The 18,795-nt window shown below is 34.5% G+C and overlaps 4 protein-coding genes across 6 annotated transcripts in view; 2 read left to right on the forward strand and 2 right to left on the reverse strand.

Moving 5' to 3' along the window:
- Nucleotides 1-9,847, forward strand: part of LOC106158631 (uncharacterized) — a 14,630-nt gene extending 4,783 nt beyond the window's left edge. Inside the window, exons 3-9 of one of the 2 annotated variants that reach the window (XM_013534702.3) lie at nucleotides 713-760; nucleotides 4,155-4,301; nucleotides 6,148-6,268; nucleotides 6,533-6,711; nucleotides 6,877-7,295; nucleotides 7,560-7,758; nucleotides 8,157-9,847. In XM_013534702.3, the coding sequence (XP_013390156.2) occupies nucleotides 713-760; nucleotides 4,155-4,301; nucleotides 6,148-6,268; nucleotides 6,533-6,711; nucleotides 6,877-7,295; nucleotides 7,560-7,758; nucleotides 8,157-8,579 (1,536 nt within the window). In that variant the 3' untranslated portion in view covers nucleotides 8,580-9,847. The remainder of the gene's footprint in view (nucleotides 1-712; nucleotides 761-4,154; nucleotides 4,302-6,147; nucleotides 6,269-6,532; nucleotides 6,712-6,876; nucleotides 7,296-7,559; nucleotides 7,759-8,156) is intronic. The other variant, XM_013534703.2, reaches the window with a different exon arrangement.
- Nucleotides 9,522-12,705, reverse strand: LOC106162195 (uncharacterized). Its single transcript, XM_087010090.1, has 7 exons — nucleotides 12,670-12,705; nucleotides 12,537-12,638; nucleotides 12,264-12,314; nucleotides 12,076-12,138; nucleotides 11,032-11,146; nucleotides 10,626-10,860; nucleotides 9,522-10,253 (listed from the first exon to the last, which is right to left on the reverse strand). The coding sequence occupies exons 1-7, from the start codon at nucleotides 12,703-12,705 to the stop codon at nucleotides 10,052-10,054; spliced, it is 804 nt and encodes a 267-aa protein (XP_086866216.1). The 3' UTR covers nucleotides 9,522-10,051.
- LOC106158636 (uncharacterized) lies at nucleotides 12,628-13,554 on the reverse strand. The gene is made up of 3 exons (XM_013534709.2): nucleotides 13,171-13,554; nucleotides 12,961-13,035; nucleotides 12,628-12,786 (listed from the first exon to the last, which is right to left on the reverse strand). The coding sequence occupies exons 1-3, from the start codon at nucleotides 13,390-13,392 to the stop codon at nucleotides 12,754-12,756; spliced, it is 330 nt and encodes a 109-aa protein (XP_013390163.2). The 5' UTR covers nucleotides 13,393-13,554; the 3' UTR covers nucleotides 12,628-12,753.
- Nucleotides 13,555-13,612: 58 nt separating this feature from the next.
- Nucleotides 13,613-18,363, forward strand: LOC106158632 (BTB/POZ domain-containing protein 1). Of its 2 annotated transcripts, none has more exons than XM_013534705.3 (5): nucleotides 13,613-13,784; nucleotides 14,301-15,627; nucleotides 15,803-15,890; nucleotides 16,127-16,273; nucleotides 16,659-18,363. In XM_013534705.3, the coding sequence occupies exons 2-5, from the start codon at nucleotides 14,324-14,326 to the stop codon at nucleotides 16,815-16,817; spliced, it is 1,698 nt and encodes a 565-aa protein (XP_013390159.2). In that variant the 5' UTR covers nucleotides 13,613-13,784; nucleotides 14,301-14,323; the 3' UTR covers nucleotides 16,818-18,363. The 2 variants fall into 2 exon arrangements, with proteins under 2 accessions (XP_013390159.2, XP_013390158.2); XM_013534704.3 differs by having other exon boundaries at nucleotides 13,666-13,855.
- Nucleotides 18,364-18,795: the final 432 nt, after the last annotated feature.

Genomic DNA, 18,795 nt, shown 5'->3' on the forward strand with positions numbered 1-18,795 from the left:
CATGGGCTTCATTTATTAATCTCAGCTTTAATAAGCCATTATGATGAGATGTAAACCATTAAAGTTCAAGGTAAGATCCCAGGTAACAGAGCAGTTGTTTGTCATCAGCTCAGAATGAAAATTTTCAGATGTTTATTTTTCCTTTTGTTAATAGAACCTCAGGAATGTGTGTGGTTGTGTTTTGTCGCGAGCTAATAATTTTTGAGATACAGGTATGTGTCAATGTCAAGCTGATGGCTTTGGTCTACAGTGATGTCACTAGTGGTTGAGAATTGTTGTTTCTGCCCCCCCCCCCCCCCATCCCCATTGTCATGCCTGCAGCACAAGTAGATTGTCATTCAAAACACTTTTGAGTATCTCAAAAAATTATTAGTTCGGGACAAAAGAAAATTTACAAGCTGATATAATAATCATTTTCATTAACAAACTGATGAACTTATTTCAACATGTTTGGTTGTGCATTTGTACAGTGTGGAGTGATATTGTCGTAGATCTGTTATTGGATTCATTTGCACTGCATTTGCTTCACTGTTTTTATGCTGTCTATGGTGCCTTTGTGATCTAGACAGATAATTAATTTGCCCAAGCATAATTTATGTTTAGAGATTCACCTTGGAAAAAAAAGGAAAAAAGAAAAAAGATGATACATTGTGTGTAAGTTTAGATTGAAATTTTTATTGAGTTAAAGGAAAGTTCTACTCTTTTCATGCAGGGCTGGATAAAGATAAAAACAAGTTCAGACACATGGGAAGGAAAAATGGTTTGTTTCATATTGGGGATTAACTGGTGTATTTCTATTTATTATGCTATGTCAGTGAGGTAATATGTTACGCTCTGTGCTTTTATGTGTGTATTCATTACTATGCATGATGAGAATTTTACATTTTAATTATCCCAATATAAGAACTGGTATCTTGGAAAATTACTCTATTAACCCTAAAATGTTGAGGTTTGTAGACTTAAATAACAAATGTGACATATCCTTTATTTTGAAAGCAATATAAACACCAAATATTGTCTCCTTAGAAAATATTTAAGGTTAATCCCCCCCCCCCCCCCAAAAAAAAAAGGAAAAAAAAAAGAAAGAGAAGTAAATCTATTGAAGCTTCTATGGTATGCCCTTTTTGACATTTGTGAGATTTCAAAGGATTGCGACAGAAGACGTAGATTTGAAAAAAGTCTTATACATATATAACTTAAAGGCTGAGCTTAGAAGGCTTTAACCTTAGGAAAGATATGCTTGATTGCACCCCTTGAAATCGTAGGCTCTGCTTGATGAGATTGAAACTCGGGACATTTCATATTAAAAACTGAATGTGGCCTTATTAATGTGTAAGTATTTATGTATGTCACATTAGAGGTAAAGAAAAATGCCTGTACGCTCTGATGATTAAAGCACTATAAACTCACCTGCTCAGTGTAAAAAGCTACGTGGTAATAAATAGGATTTATCACGAATAAAATCTTTGAAGCTAAAGGGTTATCAACAACTTTTACAGATCACCTGAAGATAGCAAAGGACAAACAAGTTTTGACATGACAAATTTTTACAGACTGCATGGATGGTTAAAGTGCAGGAAAACAAACTGAATTTTATACTGTTATTTTCTTTTTTATTCAGATATTGTTGGTCTGTCCATGTGGAAGCTTTTGCAGTCCACCACAATCTAGTTACGTCCACAAAAGACAAACCTACTAGTAAATTAGTTTGTAATATTTGATTTAAAATCAGAATACTTTTACAAAAATATCAGACCTTTTGCTTATGTTTTGCTATAAATACATATACTTTTTATATGTGAAGTCGTATATATCTGTTATAGTCGAAATTTGCTAAGAGGTTACGTGTAGTCATAATGCAGCAGAAACCTTGCAAAAGGCACGAGAACACAAATATCCAAAAATGGAAGAGAGAGAGCTTCTTAAATGATCTTTGATCAGTATGATGTACAATAAAACATGGTACCAACAAAACATGAATCATCATCACATGAAATACATATCACTAGTATGTGTTTTTCAACCTTTGGAATGTTTGTCTTATTGTAAAGTGTGATAAAAAGGACATTGCTTGCTTATGTCAGACAGGTATAGAAGAGAATGCCAAAATCACCCGTATTCTGAGCATGAAATTTTTCTTGATAAATGCTAAGGGAATCCTATGAGGGAGAAGAAAAATGGTGTTTGTCTTACTTTTAAGATATATTTTCAGCCACATTTGATCATGTGTGTAGGTACCAGCATGGTGGTAGATAATGACAGTGAAGTTGGGCAGAAGAGATGTGTTTTGGGTTATAATGTTGTCATTGGTATTATATGTTGCATACTCTCCTGTAAGTTGTGGTTTTGGTACCATGCATGTGGATTCCATCAGTTCTTGCAAGATTTTAACATTTTGAGCCATTTTAAAACTTCTTGATTTTGGGGTCAACCTGTACATTTTTACAGGTTTTGCAAAAGTTACATTCATTCATCATGACAAATACCTCGTACAGCTCAGTCACAGTGCAGACTAAATAACAGACATTTGTAGAACTTCTTTTGCACATCTTGTCCATTAGAGGAAGTGGCATCCAGTTTTCTACTGTAATTGGTGAAGATTTACAAGTGAAATCATTTTAAGTGATAAAATTGCAGTACACCAAGTTAAAGACAAGGTCTGAAATCCTGAGATACGGGTGTACATTAACTTTTAAAATTGGATTTAAAAGATGGCTTGTCCTGATTAAAAAGATGTCCTTTTTGAGTCTTACTTGAATGTCAGATTTTTTGACGGTGCAAGAACGCTTGCTATTGCTACTCTGCATGTTCTAATGTTATGGAATGCATAAAAGCAGCTAACTGTTGCATATATCTGGTGGCTGCTAGATGCCCTGGTTATTTATGCCTCTCTATTCAGTACACCTCTTTTATTCAGATGACAAATTTTTTATGGTATTGCTTGCTTAAAACCCAGCAATGTCCTTATGCAGACTGTTTGATTAATCATGTTCCAATTCTTGTGAGAACACTTGCATGGGCCAACCCATAACTTTCTCTGTCCCCAGTAGATGAAATGTAGAATCGTTGGTATTGAAGTGCTTTGTGAAATGGATTGTACTTTTTTACCTAGTGATTTGATTCAGGGGGCATGTATAATGATATATTTATGTGGGGCTTGTATTCATTAATGCATGTGTGTGTGGGGGACAATGGAGGTATGGCATGCAGGAGAATAACATGGCAAAGTACACATTTTGAAGTGGTTAATGCAGATAACTACAATAACTAATGTAGAGTGGGAAAGGAACATGTGATATCAGTGTTTTTCCACTCTTATTTACATGTGATAGTCTTTAGTGAATGAAATCAGATAAGAAATTTTAATTTTTGTTAATCCTACATTTTATATACAGACACGTAGTTTGTATGTAGAAAGCTATTTATAGATCACTAATGATCTGTCAGTTTTCACCATTATCATCCCCATCCACATATTAAGTAGATTATTTTCAAAAATCATATTATATTTTCAATTGTTGTTTTAAAACATATATTATGGCCCATATTTCCCATTAATGCCAGACCCTATTCATGAAATAATGATAATATGTTTGAATATTTTATATGGTTGAAAGTACACTTTTTGTCAGAAACTTGAACTTTGAATAAGATGGTGAATTTCAGAAACTTTTTATTCAGCTTCTGTTTAAGTCCAGACCAGAGTGACCTATTTATGATTTATGTTCATTAGTTTGGAATAAAAATGTAAAATGAATAGATCTCTTACATTTTCAATTTCTATAAGGAAATTTTGCCTCTTTCACTCAAACTGAAAATAATTGTGCCCAAGGCAACTAAGCTGAATCATACAGGTTTGCAAACTTTGCCCCCATCCTCATCCTTACCGCTTAATTCCTTTAGGCCCCCTGCGTTTCAGTTTTTTGCATTGTCAATTTTTTATCTATTTCTGCTATCTTGAACAAATCTTGTTTTTGTCTTTATTATTGTACCAAAGGAGCAATTGTTTAAAACATATATATATAACACAAAAATTATTTTTATTTTTTTAATTTATGTTTTAAGAATATCACTAAAAATCTATGAAAAATGCAATGTATTGAAGATCATACATTTGACATGCATTTTTCAATTCGTTCTTTTTTCTTTCACAGGGCTGGTTGACCAAAAAAGGTCATATGATGACCAACTGGAAAGAAAGATGGTTTGTTCTTACTCCAAGTTGTTTGAAATATTTTACCAACAGAGATGAAGTGGAACTTAAAGGAGAAGTGAGAATTAGCAGCCATGTTAAAGTAGAGGTATGTATGTTTTTTTCCTTCATTTTGAGGAACTGTGTAATTATGTGATGTTGCTGTACCGTAGTAAAAATTTTCCTCCAGAAATTTACTTTAGGTTTCTTTTGTGATTATCTTGCGTGTTTACTAAATACATAAAAAATAAACTAAAAAAGCATGTGCATTCTACAATGAGTGGATCTCTACATACAATTTATGAAAATCCTGGGTAATTTATTATGTCAGAGTCATCTCAACATTAGTCAAATACCATGGCGACAAGCAAGTAGAACCTTAATTTTTATTTCCCGGAGCCAGTGATTTTTCTTTTTTTATTATTTAAAAAATTTATTATTATATATTATTATTCCCAGTGTCAGTAGAAATGATAGGAAATAGTTACTATGGAATTGAATCAAGAGTGATACATGAAAAATACAGATCTTACCATGACATTGATCTTGATTCAATATACACAGGATTTTTTTCCATTTTTGTAATTTTGTAAACCTTGTTGCCAGTAAATTTAGAAACATCATTTAAAAGCATCATTCAGATATACTTTTTTGTATTGGTCAGTAATATTGAGGTCTGTCTATAATTTATTAGCAAGAGGATCAATGAGTCAGTTTTTGCAAGTTTGGAAGTAATTTTTTAAACCAGAAGCCATTAGATTTGACATTTACTTGCCTTGTGCTCATCACTTTCATCTAATCTTACAAAGAGCTGGTGGTACTTGGTCAGGAGGCAGCCCTCACCTCTGTCTAATACTATTTAGGTCACAAGCAAGCACAGGTTACTTTAGTGAAATAACACAGCCTTGCTCATATTTGGTAAAGTATTGAAGTTTTTTAATTAAGAAATACTGAAACCAGAAATGGATCACCATTTGCAAGTAAATCATATCAATAGTAAGAAATCAAAATTTTAAGTTCTAATTTTATTCAGCTAATTTCTGAATTAATACACCTTGAGAATTCTTCAAATTTTTTTATGATTAACAGAAGTAGTATATTTTAATTTTAAAAAATCTGAATAATCAAAGAAATAGAATATTGAATTCTGTTTCCCAGTCCAGTCCTCTATTTCCATCCACAATTTTCTTACTGTACTGCATATGTATCCACTGATCAGTGTTTAATTGTTTCAAAAACATGATTAGAATGTTTTACAGTCAGGACTCCCTCTATCCTGCATTTGAACTCACCTTGTTCCTAACAGTAGTATTCAAGAATTAACCTCTTTAATTTTGTTCCTTTTATGTAAAACATTGTATGTTTATGTTGTCATGAATGATTGTGTATTCTACATGTTCCAGTATGGACAGTGTCATTGTATTGTTGTTGTATTATCATTGTTTCATGTGACCTTGATTACAGCTGGTTGCAACTGTCAGAACAACTTGCACAGTGCCACCTGTCATTTCTTAGGCTCTCAGAAAAAGAAAAGTGAATATTATATATTTAGATTCAATCATGAAAAAATTGCAGGGCTGTTGGTCTTAAGTGTCTGTCTTAGTGTCATGTTTTTTCCATAAGCAGTTTTATTGGCTTTCTTTGTTAAACCATACTTGTCAGCAGCGACTGAAAAAAAAAAAAAAACAGTCGAGATAACTTCTTAAGATTTTATCTTACTTTTAGGCCTATCATTTTAGATACATTATTACAAAAAATGCATTTTACATTAATGTTTGATAAATTTGCAAGAAGTATTGAGTTGGTTCGAATAAGGATAATTTGTTAGAGGATGGGGTGGGGGGGGGGGGAGCAATTTACCACCCCCTTTCTAATATCCAATATTATATATGGCTTTGATATAAAAGGAATTGTAAATAACTGTTCTCTTACTAAATGCTGAAATCTGTTTGCAGGCTCTTCCAGATAAACCTAGCCACAAAATGGGACAACACCGTTTCCATGTATGTTCAGAGACAGGCAAAACATATGAAATAGGCGCTAAAGACATGAAGAACAAAAACAGATGGATAAGAGGTACTTTGTACATTTTCTGTTCCTCAAAGATATTTTGAAATAGGTCAAATTATTTTATGGATACAATCCAGGATTCATAAGCTTGTAAAAAATGCCTAATATAATTTGTTCTTTTACACTGAATAAGTATGAAGAGAAAAACATTTTTGTGTGTATTGTAGCGTCAAATAAAAGTGTCCATTAATACTGGACCTAATTTGAAGCAAGTCACAATAAATGAGCCATGTTTTTCTAACATCGCTTTAAAATATTTTGTCGTAATAGCTGTTCAGCTGGCTATAAACCATGCCCCCAGTGCTGAGAAGTTCCAGCGTACCCAGGCCATGGCCAGAAAAGCAGAGAGAGATGCAGCAAGAGCAAAAGCCAAAGAAGATGAGGAGAGAAGACGGAAAGAAATGGAAGAAATGGAGAAGACTAAATCTGAATTAGAAATACTAAGAAAGGTTAATGAAAAAAAACTTTGTTTTTGTTGAATGAATAATGTATAATGATTATTAAAGGAAAATACGAATTATTTTCAGCCAAACCATTTTGTCATCATTGCATAGGGTATATATTTTGATTCAGATTTTTTGCATCATTTAGAAATATGGTCAATTCTGTTTCAGATGAGAGCAGAGTCTGATGCAAAACTGCTTGAAGAAGCTTCTTTGAGAGAATCTGAACAGAAGCGACTAGAGGAACTTAAAAAAGCACAGGCAGAGGTAGAGGCCAGGCTCAAAGAAGAGACAGCTTTGCGTGAAGCAGATCGAAAGCAGCTTGAAGAGCTGGCACAAGCTAGAGCTGAAGCAGAAGAAAGGTTGCGAAAGGAAACAGACATGCGTGAAGAAGATCGGAAGAAGTTGGAGGAGCTTGTTAAGACACAAGCAGAAACCGAAGCCAGGCTGTTGGAGGAATCTGCTCTGCGAGAGGCTGAACAAGTGAGGCTGCATCAGCTTGAAGAGGCACAGAAGCAGCTAGAAGAGATGTTACAAGAGGAGATCCAGGCAAAGAAGGATGAAGAAATTGTCAGATCTCTGCAGGCAAGGTGGGTACAGTCATTGTTTTATCTTAACAGTATGTGGTATTTTGATGAAGATGATCAGTATTTCATTTGATTTTTGATTTTGAATAAGTGATATGATTAAACAAATTGTAATAATTATATCAGTGCCTACCTCAAGATATTTTGATACCGGTAATGTGATCCTGGTGATCTTTTCTTTCTAACTCTGTTTCTTTGAAAGGGAAAAGACCTCAGTAAATATTGTTTTTATTTTTGTTACATTGTTGTACTTAATCATTCATTTAGGCTCCTTGAGGAAGAGTTTGAAAAGAGAGAGGCATTAGAGAAACTAAAGGCTGAACAAGAACAGTTGCTAGAGACAGAAAGACAGAAGAGAGTAGGCCTGGAAGAGGCACAAAAGAAGCAGGAAGAAATGCTTAATGAAGCCAAAGTCCAGCTTGAAAGATTGGAACTAGAGCGCAAAGCTGCAGATCAAAAAATGATGGTAAGCAATCTGCCCCTCTATACACAAATTTCTATTTTAAGTATCAATTTGGTTTGATTTATTTTTTAAATTTAGTTTATAAACATGCAAACGGCACTGAGATGCAACCACCATGTAGTTTTATATATTATTATATATAATTATTAAAAGTTATTATTTTTCGTGGCAGTTATATAGCAGCTATAACAGCAGCTTGTTTTGAAAAAAAAAACTTTTTTTTTGCATTTTCAGATTATAAGAGAAACATTATTGGTAGAAAGAAGTACTTTATCAAAAGATTTATAACTTACAGAACAATACTGAAATTTTGATACAATTTATATCTGCTTTTTATCAGTAACCTGTATGGTATCAAAAATTTTGGAAGAGGAGTTTATAGTTTACTTTGCTGTTTTCAGGAAGCAGCTGAAAAACTGAAAGAAGCTGAAAAGGCTCGAGAGGCAGCAAAAGCCAAAGTCCGCGAACGCCAGAAACCAGTCGGTTTAGCCAGACTGATAACACCAGAGCCAAACCCTTTTATTACACACAGAGGTTATGGTGCTTTCTCGGAAGCTGAGTTTCTTCCAAAGTCAAAACGTCAGAATTTATTGAGCCATGATGCAGAAAAGTCTGACACAATGGATGGCAATGATTCTAGCCCCTGTGTGAGTCCAGTTGGTCCCCAATCCCCACAGTCGCCTCCAGCACTGCCCACATCACCAGTAGCAGCCTCCCAGACATCGCCACCACCTCTCCTTTCATTACATGAAAATGGTGGGTCAGGGCCTGTAAAACTTGCCATGAACAACCATGGAGAGGATGAAGATACAGTAGAATTGTAAATCAAGGGGGGTAGGTCTAAAATATGGGGGTGGGGGGGGAGGGGGCTATCATTTTTGCCCATTTTTTCTATCCATTATTACATGCATAATTGTATGTGTATTCTGTATTGTTTGTACCAGATTTATTTATGATAACTTTTCATGAAAAAAAAATTGATCATGAGGAAGAAGCCTTAGATTTTTCTCAAGGATGTTATTTTGTATTAAAACTTGTATTAAAACTTGAATGTTTGTGAAATAAGTATTAATTGGTGATTATTTATATAATGAAAATGCAATAGTATACTGAAATTGAAAAAAAAAAATCTTGAAGTGTGCCACTTAATATTTTGAAAGCATAGGGATGAACTATAGGCACAAAATAATCCACAAGAGGGAATATAATTTTCTATACAATACTTTCCCTTTATACCCAGTGTGAAGTTAACTTTATCTATTCATTCAGAACGATGTGTGATCTAAAATTTGGATGAAGATTACATTTTACATCTTTCATATTTTAATCACATAATAGTAATCAGTCACAAATGTGCTTTATTCTGATGCAGCCATATCACCCCTTTTCCCCGCTGCAAGTACTATTCATATATTGTTATATATTGAAAAGTCTGACACATCACGTGTTATATATTGATATATTAAATATTAATGGACAGCACTATTTTGCATTATTTTAGACACTTGGTTTTCATGTAAATATTTCTATACACATGCATGTAACCAGGTTTTGAGGTTTCTTTGTAACATGCCTCTTAATGTGACTAATCTAAAACATTGTATTTTAAAATATTTTATCAGAATGAAAGCATTCCTGTTTTGGAAGAATGTAAATTAAAAATTGCCACGAGTTTTCACTTACTTTTCATTGAGGCAGTTTCAAACAAATGATAGTAAAATACAGAGCAATGTGTAATCTCAATGTCAGTCATGAAAGACAAGAAATTATTCTTCATAAAACAGTTTTATTTACTACTTTTAATCCAAGGTTCTGCCTCAAAATCCATAAGCTTTGGAATGCAGCTTGGTCATAGTTTCATACAACTTATTACTTCTGTTGTCAGCTTACACCACTGTGATTGATTTCATTGAAATCTCTTTTCTTCAGTGGTTGCCAGTTGTATACCTTTATTTCTGCAAGTGAAATAGTCCAAAAAGTGAAATACTTCCAAAGTATTCTTTATTACAGATATAAGTAAAAAAGAAAATCCCTATCTTCTACCATTGTTGTTTATGCAATAGGGAAAATAAAGATATTTTGAAAAGCTTCATATAGGTGTGTGTGTGTGTGTGTTAATATCTCATGGTTATACATATATTTTATCACTGATAGAAGAGATAAGACATCAAAACTGTTAAACAAGAAAGAACAGAAATAAAATGAGGAAATAGATAAATAAACTTAAAATTGACCCAGTTCTACAAATTTTTCAATTGTAACTAAAGTTCAGAAATTGAAATGTTCCTAGCATCAGTCATTTAGAACAGCTGGTCTCGGGGCATGGCCCATGTATGCCAGTTGATTTGAGTTCTGATAATTGTTTTTTATGTCTTCTAAGTGCACTGTTGGATACACTGCAGCCCAAAATGGAACCCTTTGCTTGACCGCTCTTTGTAAGTCCTCTTTGGTGCAGGAACAGTCCAGAATCTTTGACCATGTGGCTGTTTTTCTGATTTCTGAAAGTAGAGTGGCCAAGTCCATAAAATTAAAATAAAAATCTAACAGCTCCCTGGATAGTTTTGTGCAAATGATCATTTGCAGAATAATTATGATAAATAATAATAAAAGGGAAAATGTATTCTCATTGGTTTGGACATTTGTTTTTGTTAGCTGCCCTAAGTTGTGCAATTTTTGTTCGTTTTTTATGTACAAAGACTTCCCCTGTCCAATTTTTTTTATGTGCACAGACTTCCCTTGTCAAATGGACACTATTTTTTCATAAAACATATGATATGCAATTTGTATTTTAACCTCATCTATTAACTCGAGCTGAAATTGATGTGTAAGTGATTATGCTATAGTTTATTATTAGTGTTTGCTCTTCTTACTTAAAATAGCTTAGTGTATGTAGCAAGCTAGCTACTCTTTGTCTCTGAAGCTCTATCCTTTTAAGACCAGATCCATGGACAGGTGCTATGGCCTCTAGGACCATTGGCCAAAGTCCAGGGGAATGCTTTTCACAAAAGGCCTGAACAACATCTGGCTGGTTTAACTTTTCACCACCTTTCTCATAATGGGTGTATAATGCTCTTTGAAAGGTGTTAAGGAGTTGAGCAAAACTTCCTGAAAAAAAAAATTATATGTACAGCAAGGATTATGTCAAGTGCTCCACATTTTCAGAGATTTTGACCTATTATACAGTAGTTAACTGTACAATTTTAATGTTAATTGTTCAAAGGATAATAATTCAATTTATGCACTAATTGTGATAATAAATTATCATTATAATTTCACCTTTGTCTTTTAGTATTCGCAGTTGTTCTTGGAGCTCCTTGATAGTATCTTGCTGATCCTTTATTTTTTGGGAAATCAATTGGGCATTGCTGTTTGGGGTCCCAACAAATACAATCTAAAAAAGAAATTGTAATTTTTATGCTTAAGCTTAATGTGCCTTCCCACAAGATATGCCAAATAACCAAGGCAGAGAAAAAGACTAGGGCTTCGTTCACATGAAAAATCTATTTTCTAAAAATCTATTTTCTATCCGCGGTATCTTGTGATCACTCCGAGTGCAGCCGAGAATTAATTACAGCTTTGGAAGTAACTGGCTCGCGCTGCCAGTAATTACGCCGCGGGGTATTCAGGGCACAGACTCAGACTATGATCACAAGATACCGCAAATAGAAAATAGATTTTTCATGTGAACGAAGCCTAAATCTTGGCTTGAAAGATGTCTATAAACCAGGTATAAAGGCTCATCACATCATGCTAGCCACAAGGGGTATGAACTCCCAAGAAGGAAGTGCGCACATTTGGTTTATTGACAATTTAGGCATTTTGACTCTTTTTACACACGGTACAAAAAATTCACAGGTGCTGAGCTTGCTTATGCTCTGATTTTGTGAACTTTTCCATGCTCTCTGAAATCGGGCATGAGTAAGCTCAACGTTTGGGAAGAAAAAAGCCATGAAAGGAAGTTACCTGGTGCACATGTTATTTTAAGTGTACTGTGTGTAAAAGAGACAAAATGCCAAAATTATCAATAAACTCAACATGCTTCAGCAGCTTTCAGCAATGTGGAGACACATGGTTCATATTAGGATGGAAAGCGGCGATTTAAAGTGAACAAGGTTGAAGATTACAAAAAATAACAAGGATTAAATTGATGCCAAAAGAACAAGAGGTACCTTGTAGATGCACCAAATGTGAATGATTCAGAAGCTGTTAATGATGCAAGTATAGTATAAGAATTATTGTAAATTATGTAATTATTGTAAATTATGGCCTTACAAAATTTATATTGTGTGGGGTATACCATTTTTTTTTCTTTTTACTCACATAGACTCGTTGACTGTTTATTGGTCCAGGAGTGATTGTTTCTGTGTCTGCAGTGGATGAAATCTGAAATCATAGTAATGATTTTTAATACCAAGGACAAACAATCTAATTAATCCAATTATCATTAATTTGTGAAAAAAGTCAAGAGAAGGACATTGCTTTTGGATTTTTATTTGCTTTTTACTCACATGGCCATGTTCACTGTTTATTGCAGTAGCACCTCTTTCTGCAGACAATCCCTGGAATCAAATTTTGAAAATGAAAGGGAGCCTACATAATTATGTAAGGCATTAATAAACGATGTTGGTATATTGTGCCATACTACTTGTGTGTTCATTTGAAAACAGAAACAGAACTGATGCAAATGCATGCATAAAAATTACTTTGAAAAAATATTTCACATGATCTTAGGGAAGATTTGTATTATAATATGTTTATTGCTAGTTAATTTTTTTACTCACATGGTCACATTTACTATGTATTGGTCCAGAATTGGGTGTTTTTCTGGCTGCAGCAGCAATCTGAAAGCAGTTATTATTTTTAATTCCACAAGGGCAAAATATCTACAAGCCTGTGACAAGTTAATCCAATTACCTTTGTGTTAAAATTAAAAAAAAAAAAGAATGACATCTTATTGGATTTTTATTTACTTGTTACTCATATGGCCAGGTTCAGTTTTCATTGCAGTGTATCTCTGTCTGCAGATGATGCCTAAAATCAAATTTTGAATATTAGTGAAAAGCAGCATGTATACACACAGTAACTGTGTAAGGCATTTATAAAATCACATTGATAATGATGTTGGTATAATGTGCTTTACTATTTTACAGAAGTTTATTTTTATTTTAATGATATAAATATATATATAATTTTTTGTATACTCACATAGCAATGTTCACTGTTTATTTGAGTACTACTGGTAATACTACATGTAGTAACTGTATCTGCAGCAGATGAACTCTGAAATCAAGTAATGAGTTAGGATATCAAGGACAAACAACGTACATGTACAAGCCTGTGCTAAGTCTTTTTATTTTTAATTTGTGTAAAAAAGTCTGCGAAATAGAAGATATAATGATTGAACAGATACCATACCTCTGATATTCTTTTCCTTTTTACTGGTGGAAGATATGAAGGGTGGTGTTGAACAGTGGTGTCAATGGTTTTGTAACACAAGTGACAAATATCGACCCATTTCTTGTAGTTAGTATTATTACTGCCAAGATCATCTAACACTCCCGGGGCATGGGCTATATTTTTTCGAGTGACGTGTAAACAACCCCGTGCCCTGGGTGCAACAGAACTTCGTGTGTACATCTCTATAATGATATTGACATAATGAAGAGCCTATTGCTACTCCCGTCTTCCTTGCTGCTCTTTTATCTGGCACATTCATGACGCGTCCGCGAAACCTCGAAGACTAACATAAACAGCGCTTGTCCATTTTACAGTGTGTTGTCTGCTACTGAACCAATAGAGGACGCCAGTGTTTGCTTCCGTGTGTTTTGATCGACATTTTTAATTTTTCGGAAGCGAAGCAATGGGACTCAAATATCAGGTAGTTCAAAGACCGTCTGCATATACAAATTGATTCAAATTGAATTGTATAAACTGTGTATTGCTACAGACTTCGCGAAGTAGAAGACCTGGATTTGGCTCATCATTGCTACAGTGCCAGCTATGTTGCCTCTAGACCACCGAAACGAAAGGTGAGGGAAAGGGGAAGTTTGTTATTTTTTTCTTCCAGATTAACCGAATCCAGAACGAACGTGAATAACAGGTATACAACATAACTTAAGATAATATGTTTATGCATATTTATTGGCACATTTATTTCCCTAAGTGTGTTTTATTAAGTAAAATATATAATATTATCTGACTGCCGCTGGCGACATTTATTTGCACCACTAATCATTGCTAGGTTATGATATCAGTTTGCTAATAAATCAAAATAGATTCGTTCCAGAGTCGTTCAAAGAAAACAATGCTGCAACATTTCAATCGAAATCGGCGAATGTTTTACCGAACTTATTAAAATCAGTCATAAACAGCCAACAGCTTGAATAGAACTGATTTTAAAAATTCTTTTTTGTTGTTCTTTCATCAAAATCTGTTCACAAGTTGTGCTACGTTTTGACAGACAGGCAATTGGACTCAAAAACACAACTTCATTAGCAGAGGTAATTAAAAGCAATACTGGCATGATATTTGTCTGTGCATTTCAGGTTCTTGTCAGACTACAGGAACAATGGCATCTGGAGGTGGAAATAAGAAAAGACAACCAGGAAACAGGAAGAATCGGGAAGCCAATGTTGATTCCAATTTGCAGCACTGTGATGATAACAGTGTGGCCCACAATGCCGAGCATCACTTAATGCCAGAACAATGTGAAGAGCCCATGTCTACAGACTCACACGAAGCGGGAACATTCAACCAGCAGCACCTGGGGCCAGCAGCACAATATTGTCAACAGAAACAACATCAGCAACATCAACAACAAGTGCAGCATCATATGCACGTACAACATAATCCCTCAAGCCCTCATCAGCACTGCAGCACACAAGTTCATGACCATAATATATCTGAGTCCTTGCACTCGCACACGACCACGTTGTCTTCTCTAAACACAGGCTTTTCTGGTCCAGTGCCTTATAACTGGCAAGCCTCCAAAACTAATGTCAAAGACCGACTTGCATTTATGTTCAACAACGAAGTTATGAGTGATGTCCACTTTGTAGTTGGGAAAGAGATGAATACACAGAGGATACCAGCACACAAGTTTGTCCTCTCTGTAGGAAGTGCTGTATTTGATGCCATGTTTAACGGCGCCATGGCAACAACATCTGAAGACATCGAGCTCCCTGATGTTGAACCAGCAGCATTTTTGGCATTGTTACGCTTTCTGTACTCAGATGAAGTTCACATTGATGCTGAGACTGTCATGACAACATTGTACACGGCCAAGAAGTATGCTGTCCCTGCCTTGGAGACTGCTTGTGTGGACTTTCTTAAGAAAAATCTATGCAGTGATAATGCATTCATGCTGCTCACCCAGGCTCGGCTATTTGACGAACCTCAGCTTGCTGGCCTCTGTTTGGAGACAATTGACAAGAACACATATGAAGCTCTGAGTGCTGAAGGTTTCACTGACATTGACAGAGACACCTTGTGTGTTGTACTGGAAAGAGACACTCTAGGCATCAGGGAGAGCAAGCTATTCAGTGCAGTGTGCCGTTGGGCCGAGGCAGAGTGTCAACGTCACGGCATTGCCATCACCCCAGAAAACCAACGCCAGGTGTTGGGACCGGCCTTGCAGCAGATCCGATTCCCGCTGATGTCAGTGGAAGAGTTTGCCATGGGGCCTGCCCAGTCCAATTTGTTACAGGACAGGGAGACAGTGCAGCTGTTTCTGTACTTCACTGTCAACCCCAAGCCTACTGTGCCCTTTTTAGACGTGCCCCGATGCTGTTTGACTGGGAAGGAACAAGTGGTGTCCAGGTTCTGTCAGATTGAGAGTAGATGGGGCTACAGTGGAACCAGTGACAGGATCAGGTAAACTGATTTCATAAGTTTTGCAGGATGTTAATTTAAATGTTGTTGAAGGAAGTAAAAAAAACACATGTTCAAACTGTCAATGCTTTTTATTAATGATTATTTATTGATTATTATTATTATTAATTTTTTTTTTTTTGGACATAAAACTATCTAGGATGTACTTTTCTTGCAGGTTTATGGTGAACAGGCGGATATTTGTTGTTGGTTTTGGTCTATATGGCAGTATCCATGGCCCAGCTGAATATGTGGTTAACATTCAGGTTAGTGGTCAGTTTATTTGGAATACTTTCTCAATATAGCACAGCAGGATCTCCCTATTTGATTTTTATTTATGAAGACCAAAAATATTCAGTTATTAGTTTAGGTAGTGAGGTCGTTGACTTTGTGTAGAGACACTGCTGTGGTTGTGCGTTTGGAAGCTGGAACTTTTGCCTAACTGCGTTGGAGCATCTTTTGGGCTTTCATATATGTTATTTATTTCTTACTTGTTTTACAGATTATTTGTACAGACACTGGTAAGATAGGTGGTCAGAGTAACAGCACTTTTCAGTGTGATGGAACCAACTCTACCTTCCGTTTGATGTTCAAGGAACCTGTGGAAATCTTGCCTAACATCAACTATACTGCCTGTGCTACTCTGAAGGTGAGCACAATACGCAGTTATTGTTTATTTATTTATTTATTTTTCCTGTGTTACATCTGCTCAGAAAAATATCATTTTAAAACAACACTTTTTTTACTCTATTTGTTTGAAGACATTTGAGTCTTTATGTATGCAGTCTTATTTTTTCCTCCATTCATCCATTGTGCCCAGTAGGATAATGCCATGAGAACTTTTATATTTTTCCTGTGGGAAGCCTGTGATGGAGGGCAATAATGCACAATCAGATAAAGTGCTACTTTTATCAGAACAAAGTTCTTTATTTCATAAACATTTAAGGAGATTGATTATTTTTTTATGATTTAAAAAAAATTGTTACCTTGAGTTTTTGTTCTTCTGAATTTGAGTTGATATTGTACACTTTTAGGGTCCGGATTCCTATTACGGCACAAAAGGACTGCGTAAGGTGACCCACGAGTCCCCCACCAGTGGCAAGGTGACATTTCAGTTCACCTACGCAGCAGGTAATAACAATGGCACATCAGTTGAGGATGGACAGATACCAGAAATCATATTCTACACATGAGGATATCTTGAGGATGAAGAAGAAGAAGGCAAATTATTGGCATGAAGAACTCCTTCAATACTGTTGCGGATTGCATTGTAAAAAAAAAAAAAAATATATATATATATATATATATATATATATATATATATATATATATATATATATATATATATATATATATATATATATGTTCTGTGTGGCGTGTTTGGATTCCACTTTGTCAAAATGAGGAGATTTTGAGGCTGTCCTTGGCTGGGAATATTTTCATGAAAATCAAAATAGATAAATTAAGGTGGTCATTTGAAAGAGAAAGCATTGAAATTGAGATCATAATTTATCTTATGGGGTATTTTGTGCCATTAATATGCCTTCAAGAGAAGTTTTAGCTTCAGACAATCTAATGTACAATCAATCCTGAAAGAAGTTGCCAATTTAAGAATTATATTGAATTAGCATTATATGGGATTGAATTTAGAAGAGCGATTGGATTGAAAATGGCATGCCAACCAATATCTTTGTGCTGATGTGCAATTTTATTGAAAGTTTGATGTATTCATTGGAAGGAAACTAAAGAATTTTTTAGAATTCTTGACTTTGTGGGCTTTTTTCTAATAACCAAGAACTTTGGGAGCCAAATATGTGCAGCTTTTGGAAAAAATGTTGAAAATGTATGTATTTCATGCTAAGAGCAACTTTTTCTGAAATGATGGCTTACTTTTTAAGGACCAACAATTAAGAAACAGTTTCTTGGCTTAAAATTTATGCTTAAGCTAATTAAGGTCAGCCCTTTGAAGAAGGTACTTTCAGTGCTATGTAAAGTTGTACAAAATGTCTTTTGCGTGTAGTTAAAAATTGTCAACAGTAGTGGGTATAAGTAACTGAGTGCTCTTCTCTTAATTGCATCATTAGAATTTCAAGCCAACTCTTTCAAATTTCTTATATATCCGCACAAAAAATTTCTAAATATACCTAAATTTGAAAGGAATGCCAACAAGTTCTTATTTTATAAGACTTTCATTAGCTGTGTTTGGGTGGCTTTTTAGTGCTTGGCCCAATTCTCTAATGTAGGCATCAATTTTGAACAATTAAAGTTGAAAATTGGTTGCCAGCGCCCAAGTAGTGGACAAATGTTGCTTGTTGCTAAGATCATGTGCAATTAAACTAAAGTTCAGAATAGCTGTAATGAAATCATGTGTGTTGGCAATTGGACAGGTTACATGAGCTAGTTTGAATACAATTATATTCCTTCCTTTTTTTTGTCTTTTCTATTAATTTTTCACCTTTTCAAAAATTCTTAGACTGATGCTAAGAGAATTTCAGTATTAAATTTTCTTCTATTATATCTTTAAAATTTACTAAATGTGTTGTTAAATCTCTATTGTAAAACATCACTTTACAAGTGATATTTAATCTTTTTTTCTTTTTTCTGGATTTGTTGTTGATAATATCTTCATGAGGTATAAACAGAAAACAAGACAGTTAAATGTCTAAACATACTAAAACAAGACAAATGGTTGTACAATCATTATTGAACTCTATTGCAAATAAACACAACGTCAATGTACCTGTAAGTGTGTGTGTTTTATTTTGTATCTTTGGATTGTAAATGTGAAAATACCAATTGATGAAAATATATGAAGGTTTATATGTTCTGCATTACTACAAGTATAGTTGTCAAAGTTGGTTTTACTATTTTCATAAAATTGAAAGGTATAATTTTGACTGCATGATCAGTAGACCGTTTAATTGTTTCATTATGTATGTAGCTATGTAATTTTGTTCTTGTAATATGAGTAAATATGGGGTAACTTGAATGGTCAATTAATACCTTGTCTAATGTCACAGAGATACTTTTCTTTTATACCCAATGTCATTTTCAATTCATTCATTCATTCATTCATTCATTCATTCATTCAATCAATATATCAATCAATCAATCAATCAAAAACACATCTTTTTTCAGACCATCAAAATCCTACAATGTACATTTGAAATG

This window comes from Lingula anatina, chromosome 1 (assembly GCF_051362555.1).
Source record: "Lingula anatina isolate TDL-2025a chromosome 1, LinAna3.0, whole genome shotgun sequence".
In the NCBI taxonomy this organism is placed as follows: domain Eukaryota; kingdom Metazoa; phylum Brachiopoda; class Lingulata; order Lingulida; family Lingulidae; genus Lingula; species Lingula anatina.

Coding starts and splice junctions, on each gene's coding strand:
- LOC106158632 (XM_013534705.3), top strand. CDS start 14,324: ATGGCATCTGGAGGTGGAAATAAGAAAAGACAACCAGGAAACAGGAAG. Junction 15,891..16,126: donor AATATGTGGTTAACATTCAG/GTTAGTGGTCAG, acceptor CTTGTTTTACAG/ATTATTTGTACAGACACTGG. Junction 16,274..16,658: donor CTGCCTGTGCTACTCTGAAG/GTGAGCACAATA, acceptor GTACACTTTTAG/GGTCCGGATTCCTATTACGG.
- LOC106158636 (XM_013534709.2), bottom strand. CDS start 13,392: ATGTACACACGAAGTTCTGTTGCACCCAGGGCACGGGGTTGTTTACAC. Junction 13,036..13,170: donor AAAGGAAAAGAATATCAGAG/GTATGGTATCTG, acceptor ACTTGATTTCAG/AGTTCATCTGCTGCAGATAC. Junction 12,787..12,960: donor TAAACAGTGAACATTGCTAT/GTGAGTATACAA, acceptor ATTTGATTTTAG/GCATCATCTGCAGACAGAGA.
- LOC106162195 (XM_087010090.1), bottom strand. CDS start 12,705: ATGTCATTCTTTTTTTTTTTTAATTTTAACACAAAG. Junction 12,639..12,669: donor TTTTTAATTTTAACACAAAG/GTAATTGGATTA, acceptor ACAGGCTTGTAG/ATATTTTGCCCTTGTGGAAT. Junction 10,254..10,625: donor CATACACTAAGCTATTTTAA/GTAAGAAGAGCA, acceptor CTCTACTTTCAG/AAATCAGAAAAACAGCCACA.